The sequence below is a fragment of the Benincasa hispida genome, chromosome 2 (genome assembly GCF_027475165.1).
Source record: "Benincasa hispida cultivar pf3 chromosome 2, pf3_genome.v1.1, whole genome shotgun sequence".
In the NCBI taxonomy this organism is placed as follows: domain Eukaryota; kingdom Viridiplantae; phylum Streptophyta; class Magnoliopsida; order Cucurbitales; family Cucurbitaceae; genus Benincasa; species Benincasa hispida.
In genome coordinates, this window is record NC_143479.1 from 36,165,808 (window position 1) to 36,187,240 (window position 21,433).

Sequence of the window (21,433 nt, forward strand, 5' to 3'; positions counted from 1 at the left end):
GGTATCTGAACATAAGTACCTAAGGTATGACGGTACTTAGTATGGCCACGTGCACGTAGGTAGTTAGAGTCAGAGATTGAGCAAAAGGGTTCTCTCTTGACTAGCAGTTGGTTTTCGGATTGTTTTATCCACAGTAAAAGTTGTTCTCGACTGAGAAACAGTTTACTGTTTTATGATTAAAACAGCGTTATATGTTTTATGCTTGGAAAATGTTTATGCTGCAGTACAAGTACTATAGAAGCTTATATTTTAGTTAAACTCTTTATTGAGATTTTGCATGAGAATCAATTATCTTTCTTAAGTCACTCACTATGCATAAGTTCACCCCGTTTTCAAATGTTTTCCTCCCCCCCCCCCCTAGGTAGTGGTTAAATCCTCTGAAGATAGCTCTGCATCTGCTCTGCCACTAATGGATAAAGAGATTTGCAACCCGTCTGTTTAGGTGGTTACTGTTAATATTGTACACATGTTACTGTTGTTCATATAGGGACTAGAGTTTTTGGGTTATGGGACTTGTAAATCTAGTGTTGTAATGACTCTAAATATGTTATGTTTCTAAATTAATAAATTTTTTGCCTAAAGACATTCCGCTGTATATGAGTTTTATATTGGTATCAGAGCTATTCTGCAACAGTTAGTAGGTAGTAAGTGTCAGCCATAGGGTTGATAACTGCTGCAGTCACGCCCTTTCCTAGGCTAAGAGTGTGGTCTGGGGCGGAGTGTGACGGCTTGGTATCAGAGCAAAGGTTTACATAAAACCTGGGAGAAGGTTGAGTATAAAGTTTAAGTTGATACCAACCTGGTATCAGAGCATAAGTTTCTGGGACAATTGAGGAATTAGTTTATGACAACTTAGTATCAGAACATAAGTTTATGGGAAGGTTAAAGAGATAGCTGATACCAGCTTGGTATTAAAGCAAAGGTATACGTAAAATTAATATTAAGAACATAAGGTTTTGGGTGAAAGAGAGAGTTCATGCATTAGATTAAAGTCCCATAAGTAAGTCCCTAACATGTGTACTTAATAATTAAGCAAAGATGCTTAGGAGAGGTGGCAGGCTGAGCAGGTAGACTGAGGAAAGGAATGTTGACCCTACCAGCGGAGTTCTTGAAGTTAGACGGGACCTAGATCTGAAGGGGAAAAGAGTTAGAGACTCAGTAGAGTAGGAAGCAACTTCTGCAAACGAGTTAAGTACACCAAGGGTAGGTATAGAACCCTAGATGGAAGATCGAGTGTTTGATATAATCATTCAATGATTAGCGGCAAGTGTAGGATCGATTCAGAACGATCCAGAAAATAAATTTGGCATCAAGAGGCTGAAAGCAAGATCTGGTTGGACTTCATTGAGAAATGTTTTAAGGTTATGAGGTTCCCTGAGGACCGTAAGGTCAAGATAGGGACTTTCTTGCTGTAGAAAGGGGCTGAGAAGTGGTGGAAAGTAATTGAGGCTAGAAGGGATAGTTCATAAACTATGACCTGGTCTGAGTTCAGACAAGTATTTGAGGATAAATACTATCCTAGTTCTTTTAAAGAAGCGAAGAGGGAGGAATTCCTTAGGTTAACTCAGGGAGTGATGATGGTTGCTGAGTATGAACAAAGATTTACTGTGTTATCTCAGTATGCCCTTCCGATCATCATAGAAGAGAAGAAGAGGTGTAGGAGATTTGAAAATGGTCTAAGAAGAAAAATACGAACACCCGTTACCTCTACATCCAATTGGGTGAATTTCACTCAGTTAGTTGAGACCGCTATTCGAGTAGAGTAGAGTGTAGTGAGGGAAGATGTACTCCAGCAAGGTGAAGGACAGTTTAGAATGCCTGGAGAAACAAGAAATAAGAGATTTAAACCCCCGTTCTCTAAACAGTCGGTATAAGGAGTTTTGGGGGCACGAAGCTCAGGTCGAAAAAGGTTAAGACCTGCAACTGGACCGAGTGGTAGATCAGTATCAGGTCATGCTAGCGAGTCAACAGCTAGTACAGGGAGGAAACCACTTTGTGTAAGATGTGGAAGGCCTCATACACGACTATGTTATGGCAATAGGAATGTATGCTTCCAGTGCGGACAAGCTGGGCATTTCAAGAGAGATTTTCCTTAGCTAGGTCATGGAGCACAGAGTGAGCAAAGAGGAGTTACACAGACTGTAAACCAACCTAGAGCGACCGAAACTAGAGGAGAGGGATCTGGTATAGCTAAGCAGAAAGGGGTAGTTGGACGACCCCAACAGCAACAGCAACAGCAGTAGCAACAGCAGGGTAGAGTATATGCTATGACACACTAGGAAGCGGAAGAGGCTCCAGATGTCGTAATTGGTACGATAACTTTATGTAATCAATCTGCTTAGGCATTATTTGATCTTGGTGTTACGCACTCATTCATATCTAGCCTGTGTATTACATATAGATAGAGTTCTTGAGCGTATGAATGAGGATTTTTTTATTTCTACGCCTGTAGGATATACTCTAGTTGTACATGAGTATTACAGGAATTGCGAAGTAATTCTTGAAAATCAAAGTTTGTGGGTTGACTTGATTCCATTAGAATTACTTGAGTTTGATGTAGGTATGGATTTCCTAAGTAAACACTATGCCACTATGGATTGTTTTAAGATAGAAATAGTGTTCAAAAAACCAGGTGAAAAAGAGATAACCCTGATAGGAAGTAAAAGAATACTTCCAGGAAGTTTAATATCAGCAGTGAAGGCCAGGAAACTGTTGAGTAAGGAATGTGAAGTCTATTTAGCCTATGTAGTAGTTTCACAGGATAAGAAACTGAAACCTGAGGATATACCTGTGGTACAAGAATTCATAGATGTATTCCCTGAAGAGTTACCAGGCTTACCACCTGACAGGAAAATAGAGTTCACTATTGCGTTAGTTCTGGGTACAACACCTATATCCCAGGCACCATATAAGATGGCACCGGAACTGAAGGAACTAAAAGTTTAGTTACAGGAACTTGTAGATAAGGGATAGATTGGACCCAGTGGGTCACCTTGGGGAACGCCATTCTTGTTTGTTAAGAAGAAAGACGGTACTCTAAGATTATGCATAGACTATAAACAATTGAATAAGGTGACCATTAAGAATAAGTACCCATTACCTCGTATAGATGATCTCTTTGTGCAGTTAAAGGGAGCCACGATGTTCTCTAAGATAAATTGTTATCACCAGTTGAAGGTAAAAGACACTGATGTTCCAAAGACTGCATTCAGAATTAGGTATGGACATTATGAGTTCCTAGTAATGCCATTTAGATTGACAAATGCTCCTGCAGTATTTATGGACTTGATGAATAGGATATTCCATTCTTATCTAGATTAGTTTGTGATAGTATTCAGAGACGACATACTAGTGTATTCTAGTAGTGCAGAGAAGCACAAAGATCATCTGAGGATGGTGTTATAGATTCTAAGGGAAAAGGAGTTATATGCCAAATTTAGTAAGTGAGATGGGCATATAGTTTCAACTGACAAAGTTAGCGTTGATTCCCAAAAGATTGAAGCAATAATTAATTAGGAACGACCCCTAAATGTAACTGAAGTACGCAGTTTTCTGGGCTTAGCAGGTTATTATAGGAGATTCGTGGAGGGATTTTCTAAGATAGCTCTGCCATTGACAAACCTGACCAGAAAAGATGCGAAGCTCGAGTGGTTGCTAGAATGCGAACATAGTTTTCAAATATTGAAAAAGAGGTTAGTGTCAGCACCAGTATTAACTTTACCTACACCAGGTAAAGAGTTTGAGGTTTATTGTGATGCATCCCGACAAGGGTTAGGATGTGTGCTGATGTAGGAGGGAAAGGTAGTAGCTTATGCCTCTCGACAGTTAAAGAAGCATGAATGTAACTACCCTACACATGATTTAGAGTTAGCAGCAGTTGTGTTAGCTCTAAAGTTGTAGAGACATTACCTGTTTGGTAAGCGGTGTCATATATTTACGGATCATAAAAGTCTAAAGCATATCTTTGACGGGAAGAAACTAAACTTGAGACAGAGAAGATGGCTCGAATTGATCAAAGACTATGACTGTACCATTGACTATCACCCAGGTCAAGTAAATGTAGTAGCTGATGCTTTAAGTCAAAAAACTAGATCAGCTAGAGCTAGTATCAATTTAGTGAAGGGTACACTGATTCATGAGTTGTATAATGCTAGGATAGCATTATCAATCGGTCAAAAAGGAGGGTTATTAGCTTCATTTCAAGTGCGTCCTACGCTCGTAGAAGATATTCTACATGAACAATTAAAGGATTTCGATCTTCAGAAGTTAGCTAAAGAAGTGGATAAAGGATTGAGGATGGACTACCAATTAAGAGCTGACAAAGTCCTATTTAAAGAAGGTAGGATATGCGTACCTAAGGACTTATCACTTAAACAAGTTATTCTAGAAGAAGCACATAGTTCGGCCTATGCTATGCATCCGGGTAGTACGAAGATGTACAGAACATTAAAGAGATCGTAATAGTGGCCTGGTATGTAAAGAGAGATAGCAGAGTATGTTGACAGGTGCCTAATATGTCAACAAGTTAAACCAGAAAGATAGAAGCCAGCAGGATTACTTAATCCACTTCTAGTACCAGAGTGTAAATGGGAGCATATTACGATGGATTTCCTGTTTGGATTACCTAAGACACTAGAAAGCTATGATGGTATATGTGTAATTGTGGATAGATTGATGAAGACAACTAAGTTTTTACCTGTTAAAGTTAATTATACCCTAGACCAATTAGCCAAGTTGTATGTTGATCTAATTGCGAGTCAGTTTGGAGTTCTAGTTTCAATTGTATCAGATTGATACTCCAGATTTACATCAAAGTTTTGGCCTAGTTTGCAGAAAGCTATGGGAACCAAGTTATATTTTAGTACTGCTTTTTATCCACAGACGGATGGTCAGTCTGAGCAAACCATCCAGACATTAGAGGACATGCTGAGAGCATATATTTTGCAACTTAAGGGTAGTTGGGATACGCATCTGCCGTTAATCAAATTTGCATATAACAACAGTCACCATTCGAGTATAAGGATGGCATCGTATGAGGCATTACACGGAAGACCATGTAGAACTCTGATATGTTGGAATGAGGTCGGTGAAAGGAAATTACTAGGTCCAGAACTTGTACAACAGACATCAGACAGCGTTAAGATTATAAGAGATAATCTCGAGACAGATAGGGATAGGAAAAAGAGTTACGCTGATAAGTGAAGAAGAGAATTAGAGTTTGAAGTTGGTGACAAAGTATTTCTGAAGTTATCTCCGTTGAAAGGAATACTCAGGTTCAGTAGGAAGAGAAATTAAGCCCAAGATATATTGGACCCTATGAGATAATAGAAAGAGTTAGCCCAATGGCATATCGATTGGATTTACCTTCAGAATTATGTCGTATTCATGATGTGTTTCATGTGTCAATGCTTAGAAAGTATGTGCCAGATCCTACCCATGTGTTGCCTGAGCAACCGGTACAGTTGAAAGAGAATTTGTCTTATGAGGAGGAACCATTGAAGATTCTTGACAGAAAAGAACAGGTCTTAAGGAATAAAACAATCCCATTAATAAAGGTGCTATGGCGAAACCATAATACTGAAGAAGCGACGTGGGAAGCTGAAGAGCAAATCAGAAACAAGTATCCGTAGTTATTTCATTGATGGACTTGTAGCGAAATTTGAGGACGAAATTTTCATAAGGGGGAGGTAAATGTGAACCCCGGATTCTCATTTCTCTACTTGAGTATATTCCCTATTGAGATCAGTGTGATGAGTAGGTTGATGTGGAAACTAGTGTGAATAGTAGAGAAAAGAGTGGAAAATTAAAAGAAAAGAGGAAATTTGGAAGTGTGAGTTTTGGGGAAAATTTGGAAAATTTGGCTAAGTATAGAATTTTGTGTGTTGATGTGTTGGATGGGTTGTTGATGAGGGCATGTGGCTGAAGAAGGAAAATAAAGATGACGCATTGGAAGGCACAAGGGTAGGCAAGGCATGCGTTGGAAGGTAGCCATGCGTCAAGCGGCCTCGGCCAGTGCCCTTGCCCAATGCGTCCAACGACCAGCCAAGCACCGCAGCCATGCATCGAGTAGCCTTGGTCAGTGCCCTTGCAATGCGTCGAGCAGCCTTGGCCAGACGCCCCTGCCATGCATCGAGCGGCCATGCGTTGGGCACCCTACCGAGCGGCCACGCCCATGTGCCAAAGCACCTGGCCAAGCATCAAAGCACCACGCGCAGCCCATGTAGCCAAGAACTCCCATGTGTCGAGCGACTAGCCTTTGCAGCACTCCTATGCGTTGGTGGCCAGCACCATGCGCCCATGCCAAGCAAGTCGTGTAATGCTACCTAGTGAGCCATACATCGAGAATGGATAGTCACCCTATGCGTTGGTGATGGTTAGCTCCTTGCGATGGCTATGTTGAATTGTAATGATAGTGAATACGCTTGCTATGCATTGATGAGACGCTATGCATTAAGTATGGATTATGTGTTGAATATCCAAGAGTTGGATGCATACAAGGATGAGATCATCAGGAGAACATCATCAAAACCATGTGTCTTCTTGGGAGGAAAGACTTAATCTTTAAGAATGTGAGGTGGTGGCATCAGATTGGAGGCTCATGCATTGGCAACATGGGAGGAAGACACTTAGTTTGCGATGATCAAAGCATTGCGTTGATGGAGTGAGAAGAGACACTTGGCCATGCAGCCAAGTAAGTAGTGTCAACTCTGGAGAAGATTTGGATGCCTATAAATAGAGCAAGAGACTTCATTTTTAGTTCACAATTCAGAATACCATAAAAAGAGTGGGAGAGTTGAGCAAACCTTGCGTTTGAGCCAAATCCATGTGTTAGTCATAGAGGACGCATTGGATAGTGAGGTCTGAAAAGGACGCGTCAAATTGGGACGAGGAGTTCTCCCAATTTACTTATGTGTTTAGAGTGATTCTAAACCCACCTAAAAGCTCTGAGAGTCTAGGTTTCAAAGTAAGGCTTTTGAAGGTAAAGCTTAATGGGATCGGGCTGGAAACTAAGAAAAAGATAGAAGGGTCAGGCTGTCAGATCAGATTGGGTCAGTCTTGAAGATTATATGGTTCCGGCCAAACCACGAGAGGTTCTGAGCTCAACTTTTAAGGTAAGCTTTCTCAGACATTTTAGAATATGTTTGTAGAAGGAAATATCTCAAAATAAGATTTAAAACTATGAGTAATTTGAACTGTAAATTGAATATGGATTTTAGGGGTGAAAAGGGAGCCCGAGGTAGAAAAGGGAGCTACTAGAGTGAAAAGCTCCTAAGCAATCAAGGTGAGTGGCTAAAATGTTTTGACTAAATAATTTGCTTAAAATTTTTTATTACATGTTATAGAAAATATGTTTCAAAGAAGATTATTCTCCTGCCATCTAGTTTTACAAGGTGATTTCTAAGCAGACCATGAGTTATGTTTTAAATGCATGCATGTGTGAGAAATTGTTAAAAAGCGATTTATATGTGTTAAATATGCTCAGCATGCGTTAGTACCTTTAAAGCCATGTTTTTATATGTGTTATACTTTACATGCTTTAAAGAGAGAAAGTCATTTATGACTAGTTTTACTTAAAACACGATACCAAAGGACATTTGAGAAGGTATTTGCCCAACTAGATGCTGAAGGACATTTGAGAAGGTATCTATTGGTACTGAAGGACGTTTGGGAAGGTACCAAACCAACCAGATACTAAAAGACGTTTGAGAAGGTATCTGAAACGAAGTACCTAAGGTATGATGGTACTTGGTATGGCCACGTGCACGTAGGTAGTTAGAGTCAGAGATTGAGCAAAAGGGTTCTCTCTTGACTAGCAGTTGGTGTTGAGATTCTTTTATCCATAGTAAAAGTTATTCTCGACTAAGAAATAGTTTACTGTTTTATGATTAAAATAGCGTTATATGTTTTATGCTTGGAAAATGTTTATGCTGTAGTACAAGTACTGTAGAAGCTTATATTTTAGTTAAACTCTTTATTGAGATTTTGCATGAGAACCAATTATCTTTCTTAAGTCACTCATTGGGCATAAGCTCATCCCATTTCAAATGTTTTCCTTCCCCCCCCCCCCCTACAGGTAGCGGTCAAATCCTCTGAAGATAGCTCTGCATCTGCTCTGCCACTAAAGGATAAAGAGATTTGCAACCCGTTTGTTTAGGTGGTTACTGTTAATATTGTACACAGGTTACTGTTGTTCATATAGGGACTAGAGTTTTTGGGTTTTGGGACTTGTAAATCTAGTGTTGTAATGACTCTAAATATGTTATGTTTCTAAATTAATAAATTTTTTGCCTAAAGACATTCTGCTGTATATGAGTTTTATATTGGTATCAGAGTTATTCCGCAACAGTTAGTAGGCAGTAAGTGTCAGCCACAAGGTTGATAACTGCTGCAGTCACACCCTTTTTTAGGCTAAGAGGGTGGTCTGGGGCGGGGTGTGACATCTAGTTCATTCAGCAGCCTTCCCAACTCATCCACACTCAATTATATGCAAAAGAAGATCCCTGATTGGATTGTTCACACCAATTCTTCCTTTCTCACTCTCTTTATAGTTGTACTTTAGTCGAGCACCGCTTCCAATAACCCATTTAAATGCCAACCAGCTCCTGCTTACTCTTATTCCTTCGTGGCTTGAACTTAGGTCTTGCATGTTTATAATTGTGTTATTTATCTTATATTTTGTGGTCACTTTGAAAGGCCCCATTGATTAGAGAGTGTCTTGCAAGATAAGTAATGTACAATCGAGGAAGAAAATAATGATTTATATGCCTTCTTTAAAAAAAATCCAGCTAAAGAAATTCTTTGCACTAAAACCAATACAATATAAAAAAAATGATGAACTTGTATGGGGACGTTTGGGGCAAAAAGTTGGTTATTATAGTCCTAGATTATTATACTTAGGTTATAATAGTTTGTATTTTGGGGTGTGATTTATTTAGTTTGAGTTATAATAGTATGTGTTCTAGGTGTAAACTATTTTAGTTTGAAAAAAATAGTAAATATTTTAGCAAAGAATAAAAAAATGATGAATGTAAAATACTGAAAACTATAGCAAATAGTAAACATTGTAGCAAATAAAGGTTTCGAAATAGTGTTGACTGTAGCTAATGAGGAAATAAAAAATAGTATTTACTATAGTAGAGGTGAGTATTATATTTTTAAGATAATCTTTGCCCCAAACTTACCCGTAATGTTTATGCATGATTAGGGATAGAAGAGCTACCATTGCTAGGATTAGTTAGGACACTTGTGAGAAAAAGATGAGTAAAGTTTCCTGCAATGATGTGTGAAAGCTAATGCCCCTAGGGTAAAAAAAAAATACAAGTTTAGAGTACCCTAGAATTTAATTTAAGACACATTAGTCGAGATATTACTATACTGATTGTTTTGATTCTTAATAGTTAGTGCTTGAGCCATTGTAGGGAGAAAATGAATTGAGAGCTATATAAAACTATTTTAGGTTGTTAGGACATAATTAGGAGGGCTTTGAACTGACTTACGCATGAATAGTCTAGAATCAATTTTACTAGTGCTTCATTGACTAATTATGATTGGATCCACTGTTGATTGCAAATATTTATCCTAGGAGACTATTAAGACCTAAGTAATGAATCTTGCAAGTTGAGTGAGCATATCTTTGTGTCAATGTATGCAGAATTCTACCTTGCTCGATGACAATGAAGAATTAAGTTGGAGATGTTTGATAGGACTGAAAATATCTTATCTTGATCCATATAATTCAAGGTAATTCTTAGGTTTTACATGTTTATTTTATGATTTTATAAGTATCGAGCATCTAAGAGGTAGAATTGAGCATTAATGATGAAATGGAGCTAAAACTGGCTAGAACGGGGCTAAAACATACGAAAATGGAGCTAAAATGAGCCAAAATGTAGTGTTAGTGACGAAGTAGAGCTAAAATGGGCCAAAACGGAGCACCAATGCATCAATAGAGAAAGAGAAAGCTAAAATTACTATTTTTCCTTGCATGCGTGGTGCGCAACCATGCGTTGTGCTCGACTCCTTAAGGTAGAGAGCATTGTTTTGCGGAGATATGTTGAACGCCACGCACTGCGGAGATAGACTTGCACAAACGTGCATTAGTGCTATAGTGCCACCGTGGCGCCATAACATTTTTTATACATATTGAGTGAGCCGCCTAGGGTTTTGATCACTCGATCCCAATTGATTTTCTATTGTTTTCTCTCAATTTTCTCTAGTTCTTTGACCTATTGATATATTCAAACAATTCCTCCTCAATTTTCATGTCAATTATGGGCTAAGGAGGTAAATCTAGCTTAGGCATAGGGTGATTTTTCTCGTTCTTTGTAGACTTGTGAGATTTAGATCATCTAATTATAATTTTACACATTGTCTTTGGATTCTTTTACTATCTTGAATGTTTATGACTATGTATTCTCAGGAATGTCTGACAAACTCGTTGGGATTATGTAATTGATAGCTAGAGACTAAATTATAATACGTGACATATAATTGTAATTTGATCGAAAGTAACAAAAGAATAGATAAGCTTGTGAAGTATTGTCTATGATAGTGAATGATGGTCTAATCAACCTAGGAAAAATCCTGTTGAATATTGACTTAGGCTATTATAAATTTAATATTTACCTTAGTGTATTCCCTTAATCTTAACACAATCAGTTCATCTGATTACAATTCATCTCATCTAATGAAATTGATTAATTTGATAATTTGAATTCTTAGCTCGTTTTATAGGTGAGTTGGCTAAGCTTAGATAATATAGAAATTGATTTGATGAATTTATGATCAAGTTGCAACATAAGGAATAACTCGAACACCTAGGCTAGACCATTTAATCATTCAAATTCACCCTTTTTTTTCTTGCTATTTATTTTTCTACAATCAAACAAATGAATTTCCACCCTCCCCTTAGTTACCTCGAGTTGTAGACAATTTAATAAAGAAATCATGGTTCCTTGAATTCGACCTGTGCTATCACAACTACATATTAGGTAGAAACTGTTAAACTATTTAATCTGAAATTAGGCGACAAATTCCGCCAATCAATGTACAAAAGTTTGAGTATTTTTTGAGATACATGCATGTTATAATTGTACTCGATAACTTTAAGAGGTTGATTTAAGAATATCTTACTATCTAAGTCTATGAATTTACTCGATATTTTGAATTATCATTGAAATTTTTGCTTTCGTCTTGAATAACAGTAAAGTATGAAAGATATGGATCTCAATGGGTGGTTGGAAAAATAGTCACCAAAATTCTCCATAAACATATTGAATCGAATATTAATAAAAGCGTCTGTATTGTGTTTCAAATTTTTTATATGAATGTTGGCATTATTACAGACTTAAATATGACAATAGGAAAGTGCTATGGTACAATCAAGAGTACTACGATTTTAGTTTATTCCTTATATTCTAGTTAGATGGAAAGAACTTATGTAAATTCAAATGATTAATAATAACATGATTCACTTAGATCTTGGTATTAATACATATTTGATTGAAAATCATACTAAAGTGTTTAAACTAACCTTATTGCTAGTACGCAAAAGGTTGTATTATTTATCATTTCACATGTATTCAACATTTAACATATAACTAAAACATAAAGTGTCTAAACTTACCCTTCTTACTTGGAAAGAAAATGACCTATTATTTATCATTTCATTCTATTACTTTATATTGATCTCTTAACATATTATTCTCAGGCTCATTTTTATGCGTTCACTACAGGGCTCTTATGATCATCCCTGACTTCCAATGTTTTCCAAGTTGAGACAGCTGAAATTGAACCAACCCACTGCTCCGTAGTAAGACTTTTCCTATCAAGATATTGAACCACTCATTTCTTGGCTTATTCTGTAGTATTTCTTTAGACTCTTCCTCGCTCCCATCTAGCATCACGATTTTCTTGGTCACAGGAAGGTCCCATCCATTGGCATTATCTTTCAACATCACCTCCATATTTACTGTGTATCAAGTATTTTGTTTTAAGCTAGAAGCACTCACGTCAATGAAACAATCAAACCAAGATACCTCAAGAAGTTCTGCATCTTCGATTGTATAACTACAAGTTTTTAAACACCATAATGAGAGAGATTACATTGAGTAAAGGCAACTCTTTCTTTCTCCAAAGTCGACCAAACACGTTCTTACTAAATTATATTATTCTTCCTCTTATTTTAGGGATAAAACTAATTTCTTTAAAAAAAAAAAACAAATCCTATTTTATTTTAATTTATTTAGAAGTGAATCATATGTATTAAGCTTATTCAAAATTGATCTTCATCACATGTTTTTATATCTCATAATAATATAATATAGCATAAGATATAAGAATGTTTTCAAATAAAGGGAAATGAACCAATTTATTTATAAACATAGCAAAATGATACCGTCTATCAATGATAGACCACGATAGACTTCTACCATTGGGTGATTGAAGTCTAGCACGGTCTATCACTCATTGATGCATAATGAAATTAATAATTAGTTTATATTGTTATGAACAGAACAAAAGAGTGGACAATAATGAAAGCTTTTGGTAATGAACAAATAAAATTTGGGTTTAAGATTATACCTGCAACGTTCCTCCTTGTTCCATTTCCAGTATTCGTTGTTTTCACTCCATGCTATTGTGAGAGCTCTCGGAAATGCCGCAAATTGTGTGCTCATTGTTTTCTCTTTTGTTTGCCACTAAAAGAATTGGACTTTGGAGGAGAGATGTGGGAATAAATAATTCCACTATTCTTTTATACTCACACATAAGAGTATTTTAGACTTTTCAAAAAGTAAGAATTTTTTGTATCCCTTATCCTTTCTCTCTTATCTTTAATGTATCTTGTTCTTTTATCATCTCATTTTTATTTTTGATATATCTATTTAATTTACTTTTAAATTATTTTAAGTTTTAAGGCACTTACAAGGGTTATTACTTTAAGAGAGATGATAAATAAGGCTCTTTTCGGTAGGTAATCTAAATTCTGTTTTATACTTTTAGATTTACTTGTTCCGCAAATATACATTTAGTAAATAATCTAGATTATGTAATTTAAAACTGTTTCAGTATTTTCTTATCCAGATAATCCAATTTCTGAAAACAATATTTTTGTATTTTCATGGTTTTCATATTTTGAATTTGAAATTTTCACATTCTGAATAATTGTTTAAATTAGAAATCAATTTATGAATATGATTCCAAACACATATCTCAAAACATCGAATACAACTTTGTATTCATTGAATCTATTATTTTCAAATTGCCTATCAGCATAACAACAATTTTAAAGAATAATAATTATAGCAAAATATATTAGGAATAAACTTTATTGTTGGTAGACTTCTATTAGTGACATAGTAAATTTTGTTATATTTGTAATTTTTTTTATTGTGCTATATTTACTAATACTTTGAGTCTAATTGCTATATTTACTACTATCTTTAAATCTTAAATGTTTAATTGAAACTTATTATTAAAATTACAATATAAATTTATTTTATAGTAAAACATTGAAGTAAGACTTGCAGTGGTAATATATAAAAAAAAAAAATTAATGAATTGATAAATTGAAATCCATGCTAGAGTAGTTTCTATTCACAAATATGTACTAACTTAATACAATTAAGTATTTCTTTAGAAAGGGCAATTAATTAATAATATATTAATATAGATTAGTTAACTTGAATGTTTTGAATTAATGTAGTGGAAAGATTATCTTTCGCCGGTGATAATAGATTATCCAATTAATACTATTCATTTGCTGCAAATAATTAGTTGATTATATATATATATAAAAACATTCAGTAACATAATCAATTAAAATATACTTATTTATTCAGTTATATAAAATTTATTCATTAAAATCATCTAATAAATATAAATATCATTTATCTCTATTTACTTGGATAACATTCAAAAGTAGAATATAAATTTTTTTTATATGATTTCAATATGTTTTATTCCTCAAATATTTTATCCTAAAAAATCTCTTGGTTGTGAGCATATATTGATCCATTGAAACCGTTTTGACTCTTGAAAAATTATTATCGTTATATCTGTTGGTCTCTCCCTCCCCTCTCATCCTATTATCTTATTATCTTGGTTATATCATGTTAATTTAAAAGTTGAAATATTGATGGATGATTTTTCATTCTTCTCTTTACTTTATTAATTTTTTTTTTATCTAATTGAGAATCTATTCTATTTAATTGAAAATATAGTAAAAGTTAGAATGAATTATATAAAAGTTAAAAAGGAAAAACTTTATTTGATATGAAGTTTATATTCATTTTACAAACCCATGTAGATTCCTTTACCATACATATTATATATATATTTTTTTTCACTTTAGCGTATTCAATTTCACCTTTCAATTTTTTCTGTCATTTTCATTCGTTGCGAATAAATAAAAAAAAAAACTAATAATAAAAGAATAATGTAGCGGTAAATATAGCAATAAATGTCAAAGTATCAACAGGTAGCTCAATGCAAAAGAAATTTTGCTATGTATCAGCACATATACTAATAATAGACTATATCGCTAATAGGGGCCCATCAACAACTAAGTCTATCATTGAGACACTTTGCTATGTTTTTATTATTTTTTCAAAATATTGCTATAGACTTAAATATGACATTGAATACCAAAGTATCAGCAAATATGGCCCATTGCCAAAAATAAAAAATGTAGATATAGAAAAATTTAGATCTAATTCTCGGAGTCTACTATTGATAGGCTATATCGTTAATAGGAGTATATTAGCAATAAAGTTTATCATGGATATACTTTGCTATGTTTGTATTTTTTTTAAAAAAATATTGATATACACTTAATTATTAGCCTTAAAAATGCTACTTATTGCAATTACCTTAAGAAAATATATCTAAATAATAAAATAATATATATTTATAGTTGAAAATTAATATTGTTTGGGTGAGATTTACATCGATTAATTAATATTGTTTGTTTATATTCTTCTCATGGAAGAAGGGTGTATAAGTTAGCTTTGGATTCTATGTGTTTCTTTTCATTCATTTAGGCTTAGGTATGATTTAAAATATTTTCATCCAAGTTTTCTATCGACTGAAGCCAATATCATGCATAATGGTATTCTTTTCAATGAGGTCAATATTTTCCAATGAAGGTTGTATAAATCAAATGAATTAAATGACAAGTTAACAAAATTTTTAATAGGATTAAATTGATTTTTAAAGTATGTAGACCAAATCGTTTCTAATGAAAATATAGGGACCAAATTGATACATTTTAGGAAACATGAGAGACCAAAATGAATTCTTAACCCTTTGTTTCTTTTTATTTTTTGTGTTGTGTGTGTGTTTTTTTTTTATTATTATTATATAACCTCCTACTTGCCTTCAACTCCCTCGTGCGCTCGAGTTATCCTACTTTGCATACTATCTAAACTTGCGGACTTGTCTATGTTTGCATCTTAATATGCATCTTCAATCTTTTCCCTAAAAAATACTTTCCGGAGTCACGAGCTTACTACATGGTTAATACACTTTCTCCTATATGTTCTTCAAGATGTATTTTTATGGACCACTAGTCTATATGTAAGCATTATTATCTAGTACACTTCTGTCTCCTTTATGTAGAAAATAATACCATGAATGACTTTTGTTTAATCTCAATGTATGTGAAAACTTTAGATTTCCTTAATATTGTTGATCTGGGTTCAATTTTAGGTTATAGGCAGGTCAAAGTTAAAAAGAAAAAAGCAATTAGTGGAATATATATATAAAAAAACTAGGCCTGTTCTCCCGACGCATATCTCCCGACGAACTACAAGGCATCGAGATATTGAAAAAGGAAATAAAGGTTGTGTAACAAACTCCCAATGACATTGGCACCGTCAGAAAGGTGTAACAATCGCCGATGAAACGTTGACCCCATTGGAGATACTATCTCTCGAAGAGGTATATACATTGTTAGGAGTGAGGATAAAGTCTAGACGCATAGGCATCGCACGTTGGGAGAATGTCTCTCGATGCCTATTTTCCAACTATTCTCTGATGATATATTGTTCGTTGAGAGATTATCTCCCAATGTAGTTTAAGCTATTTCTAAACGATGTTATGCGTCAGAAAAATACTATATTCTTGTATTGATGTGAGTCAGCACTTAAGACTTCATTTACTCATTTTCCAATACATTTTTTTCCATCTTCAGCTATGTAGTTGAATGTTTTTCATTTATTAGAAAGAGGTCAAGAATGGACTATAGGAGGAAATTCGAACCTCTGTCATAGTAAGTGCAGAGTGGAAAAATTTCTCAAACTAGTAGAGGCAGCCAAAAGAATGGAGGAAAGTTTGTTGGGAAGAAGAGATAAAGGAAAAGCAAAAAGAGATATTCGTATGGGTAATTCCTCGAATACACCACATGAACAGTTAAATAGGAGATTTATACCAAGAGTCATAAGCATAGAAAATTTCAAGTTAAGGCATCATTCAAGAATGAAAGCAGGAAGAGGAAACCAAGGGTCAGGACTCTATCTATCCTCTAATTTTTTTGGGGAAGCCATGTAAGACACAACCAAAAGAATCAGTAGCAAGTGTAGATGTGCAACCTTCGTGTTCATCTTGTCATAAGCATCACTAAGGTCTGTGTTTGAAGGGGACCAATGTATGTTATAATTTTTGACAATCTGGTTATTATTTGAAAAAGTGTCCACAACTGTTACATGAGGGTGTGATGCAAAAGAGTAATTTATTATGACCATCTTGTGATTTTAGTTTATTCCTTATATGCTAGTTAGATAGAAAGAAATTATGTACGTTCAAATGATTAATAACAACATGATTCACTGTAACAACCTGACCTTTCGAGTACTCTGACAAGGGCCTTTACAACTAAATACACATTTAAAACCCAAATATTTTGATCAAAAAAAACATTCAAAATATCAAGAGAGTTTTCCCAAAATAAACTAGAAAACAAATAAATAATAAATAAATAAATCTTTTATTCGGGGTCCCCTAAAAGTAATATTCATAAAGATAACATTCAAAACATTAAAATTTACTATCTCACATTAAATTCTAGTTTCAAAACATTCAAATGAAAAAAAAAATAGACTGAGCAGAAACGATTTCTTTTGTCCTCTTATCTATCACAGGTCCCGTCTATCACTCGCTAACCTATTCCTGTCATTCCTTGATAAACATAAAGGAAGAAAGGATGAGTGAAATAATACCCAGTAAGTGACTCGCTACTCGGCCCTCTAGGTTATCTGTTAGTTAGTTTATCTAGGTATCGGTGTACGCCCATCATATCAGTCGTAATGATACGCATTAGTCATAGTGTGTAACCCGAAGGTCTACCAATTAGTCATAGACATGAACCTAAAGGAACATGAATCAGTCATAGTGTATAACCCAAAGGTCCACAAATAAGTCATAGACATGAACCCAAAGGAACATAAATCAGCCGTATTGTGTAACTCGAAAGTCTATAAATTAGTCATAGACAATAACTCGAAGGAACAGGAATCAATCATAGACATGAATCGAAAGTAACATGAATTAGTCGTAGTGTGTAACCCGAAGGCCCACAAATCAGTCATAGACATGAACCCGAAGGGAACATGAATCAGTCATAGACATGAACCTAAAGGAAAACATGAATCATTCATAGTGTGTAACCCGAAGGTCCACAAATCAATCATAGACATGAACCTGAAGAATTATGAATCAGTCGTAGTGTGTACACCTACCCAGATAAGAAAAACTAACAAGAGCCCTATAACTTGGTATGTGTAAATGTAAAATTTTATAATCTTTATCTATTATAACTTGTAAAGAATTAAAAATGAATAATGCGCTAAGACTCAAGTTGCTTTGCGTAAAGATATGCGATACTACGTTCTAAATGTATGCGATGATAATGATATGCTTCGTAATATGAGTTCGTGTAGTGCGTGTCACAAGTTTTCTTGCGCTGGAACCAAGTATAATTCCAACACAAGTTTCTCAGATTGACCTGAGGTCGAACACGGGGATTGTTATTTTTAATGCGATACTAATGTGATATATGCGACCAGTTTAAAATAAGGAATAATGAATTGGTTGTGCAGAAAAGTAAATTGCGTTAAAGAATAAAATGCGATGGTAAATAAAGTGAGATAAAGTAAATTGTAGTGATAAAATAAATGACTAAGCTATTAATGATACAGGTTGAGGACTGGTTTTGAAGTTGTGCAAGATAATCTAATGAATGTGGTGGCAAGACTTGTGAAGTGAATCAGAAAGAGAATGGGTTGAGGGAAAGGACATCGCAAGTTTGTCAATCTCATTGAGGACGCAACTAAGGTTTCGCTTTCCCTTGGCTTACACCTTTCAGTGATCGGCTGCATTCCCATACATCTATGGTGGAACAGGGATGAACGTGATGAACGCAAGGTTGTTTCCAACTTTGGAAATACTCCTCGCTTTAGTTAACGCATTCTTCCAACCTTTTCTCGATAGGCGAATAACATCTTCACTTCTGCTCTCACAGGTGAGGATGCCGTCGAGCATGTTTTAGCTAAACTTAGTCGATTTCCTTAACAAGGATTAACTCACTTGCTTATTCCTTCCCCTTTACCAAGGGGATTAGTGACACATGATGAAGAAAATAGACGATGAATGTGTGGAGAAGAACAGAGAAATGAAAATGATTACGATAATGATATTAAAATCTAGAGATCAACATTTGTTACAAATCGTGAATGAAAGATTAAAGATAGATGAACACAGTAGATGAATGAAAAATAAGAACAAATACAGAAAGAGTGTCAATGTCTTGACACAGATCCCGATCGGAGACGTGTGCTTGATGGCGTGTGGAAGAAATGGAGTGGAAAGCTTCCCTCTCAGGCTTGCTTTCCATGTAGAAGTGACCTTTCGCATAGAGCTTCTTCTTCAGGAATGGAAAGAATTGCTTGCTCGGAGTCTTACCTTTCAGTCTTTTCTCATCATTCTCCCAAATTTTCTCTGGATTGTATCTTCAGACCAGCCTCTTTAACATTGAATTTGAGGAAGCTATTTATAGACCTTGGCTCCTGTATTAGTGGTCCCACTTTGAAAATCTGATAATTCCTGCCATGGCGTAGTAGAAATGTCCGCTCTACTCCCCGATCAATTTGTCATAATCGTACAACAGAAAATTTGTACACCTGTCAGAAGTTCATGCGAATGCATTGCTCTTCACATCTTTGATCGACTGCTACATGCGGTGTAGTTGTTTTGATCTTTTATTGATTGCCACATGCGGTGGAAATGCGTTGATCGCTTGAATCCATGATCGATCGTCGCATACGTTGCAATTGCATTGATCTTTTTCATTCTTGAATGATTGTCGCATGCTCTGGGGATGTGTTGTTCATTTTTTTCCTCGAGCAATTATTGCACGGTTACCTATTTCCTACAAAACAAAGACTTGGACATTCCATTTCGCCATCGCAATGGGGTTAGTGGGTATGTTCATGAAACTTTACAATTTTTGTATTTCTAAGCCAATTTCTATATTGTCGACACAACTTTTCCTTCTTTTTGTCGCATAAGCCAATTTCTTTTCTGTATGCATCAGTTTTCATATAACTTCAGTGTTATATTTTACAGTTGTTTAACTTAGGGGTAAAATTTCATATACATCCTCAGTCAATGGTACAATCATTATAGATAAAACAGTCAAATCCAATCGGTTAATGCTATTAAGTCATGCAGTTCAATCAGTGATAAATTATCAGTCCCAAAAGTCTAGAATAATCAGTCAAATCCGTCTTAGCAGTCTCAAGAAACAATCCATGTAATCTTAAGTAACCAGTCCATGTATTATTAAGTAAACAGTCCAAGTAATCTTAAATAAGCAGTCCAAGTGGTAGGGATGACTGGTTCGAAGGAAAATCAGTAGAAGAACACTTACCTTAAGTTTTAGTCAATATGAGCTCAAACAACCTTAACCTTTATTTGCCAAAAAGTTCACGAACAAAATCCTAAGTGATAAACAAAAAATTAGGCTTTCTAGGACATAACAATGCCTATAAAACCTACCGGCCTACTTCAATGCCTATCGAGCTTCTTCCGGCCTAATGGTCGCGTACCGAGCTTTACCAGGCCATTAAAATTCTTATCGGGACAACTCGAGCAACTATCGAGCCAACCAAGAACTATCGAGTCCCACTAAGTCTTATGAACATAATAGAAAGAGAAAGACAAATAATATAAACAATGCAAGTTCTTAAACTCCAATCTTCTTCTTCTATTACCCTCTGCGATGATGAGCTTGCCCCTCTCCATCTTTTCTTGCTTCTCTTCTTTTTCTTTTCTTTTTCTCTCCTCCTCTTCCAAAGCTAAAATAAAAATTTGAGGGTCAATGTTGGACCTTTGCGGTGCATTCTCCCACGATGCCGCATTAGGGGGTTCCCTCTGTTTCTTCTCCTTCATTTATGGCAACCAATTTTGTTGCTACCAGTTGTAGCGGTTCCATCAATTGTGCCGTTTCCCCCCGTCCTCCCTTATGGAGGTTGATTCTCTATCCTTCTCAGGGCTCACAGCCCTTTTCCTTGCCTTTTCCTCTTCTCTTAGGCACCTCTTTTCATGCCGGCACAATTTTCTCTCCTCTTTTTCCTTCTTCTTCCTCTTCTTCTTGGCCTCTTCATCTTCGTCATCATCCTTTTGTTCTTTGTTCTTTCTTGCCTTGCGATGATGTGAAGACTCCGCCTCTCCAGCCTTCTTTCCCTTGCTCTTCTTCTTCTTCTTATCTTTCTTCTCAGCCTCTGCTGGCTAGTTCTCTCTCTTCTTCTCTTCCTTCTCGGCCTCTACTGCCTTCTTCATATCTTCCTTATCGGCCTCCTCTGGCAGCGCACCCCCTGCAACCTTCTCCATCGCAATGCCAGGGGTTACTGATGCGACCTCCGCTTCCCTGGCCTCCTCAACTGCGATCTCTTCTTCTTCTCTTTCCTTGATCGCAATTTCCTCATCTTCTCTTCTTGAAGGCTCTTCATAATCTTCTGCGATGACAGTTGCCTCATGAGTCTCTGGGACCAGGACATCATTTTTCTTTTCTTCTTCTTCAACCACCACTTCTTCCACCACCACTACTCCATCCTTTACTGCTTCACCTGCCACTACCGCCGCTTCCTTCTCCGTGGGCAATGGTTAGTTTACAACCCCTGTCTCGGGCAGTCCACCTCCTTGCTCCAAAGTACTGAGGATATTGCCAAACACCTCTATATCATCTCGTCTCTTCCTTTCACTTTTAGTGGAGACGAAAGGTGTAGGCATGCTCTCGGTGCTTCCTCCTCTCTTAAACATAGGAGGCCTAATGGCCAAAGGGTTTCTCCGAGATCTTTCGGCGAATCTGGATACAGTGGGGGCTTGGGCAGCAAGCCAGCGACTGACATCTAGGAATGCTGCCTCTCGCATGGCTTCT

General features: G+C 35.9%; 1 protein-coding gene and 1 long non-coding RNA gene across 2 annotated transcripts; one reads left to right on the forward strand and one right to left on the reverse strand.

The window, feature by feature from the left end:
* The first annotated feature begins 2,592 nt into the window (after positions 1–2,592).
* Positions 2,593–5,202, forward strand: LOC150037865 (uncharacterized). Its single transcript, XM_090311051.1, has 4 exons — positions 2,593–2,881; positions 4,049–4,436; positions 4,671–4,782; positions 4,882–5,202. Exons 1-4 carry the CDS (start codon positions 2,593–2,595, stop codon positions 5,200–5,202), a joined length of 1,110 nt encoding a protein of 369 aa, XP_090167177.1.
* A 6,313-nt stretch (positions 5,203–11,515) lies between these two features.
* LOC120070834 (uncharacterized) lies at positions 11,516–12,745 on the reverse strand. The gene is made up of 2 exons (XR_005480032.2): positions 12,583–12,745; positions 11,516–12,069 (listed from the first exon to the last, which is right to left on the reverse strand). It is a non-coding gene; the product is annotated as an uncharacterized LOC120070834 (long non-coding RNA).
* Positions 12,746–21,433: the final 8,688 nt, after the last annotated feature.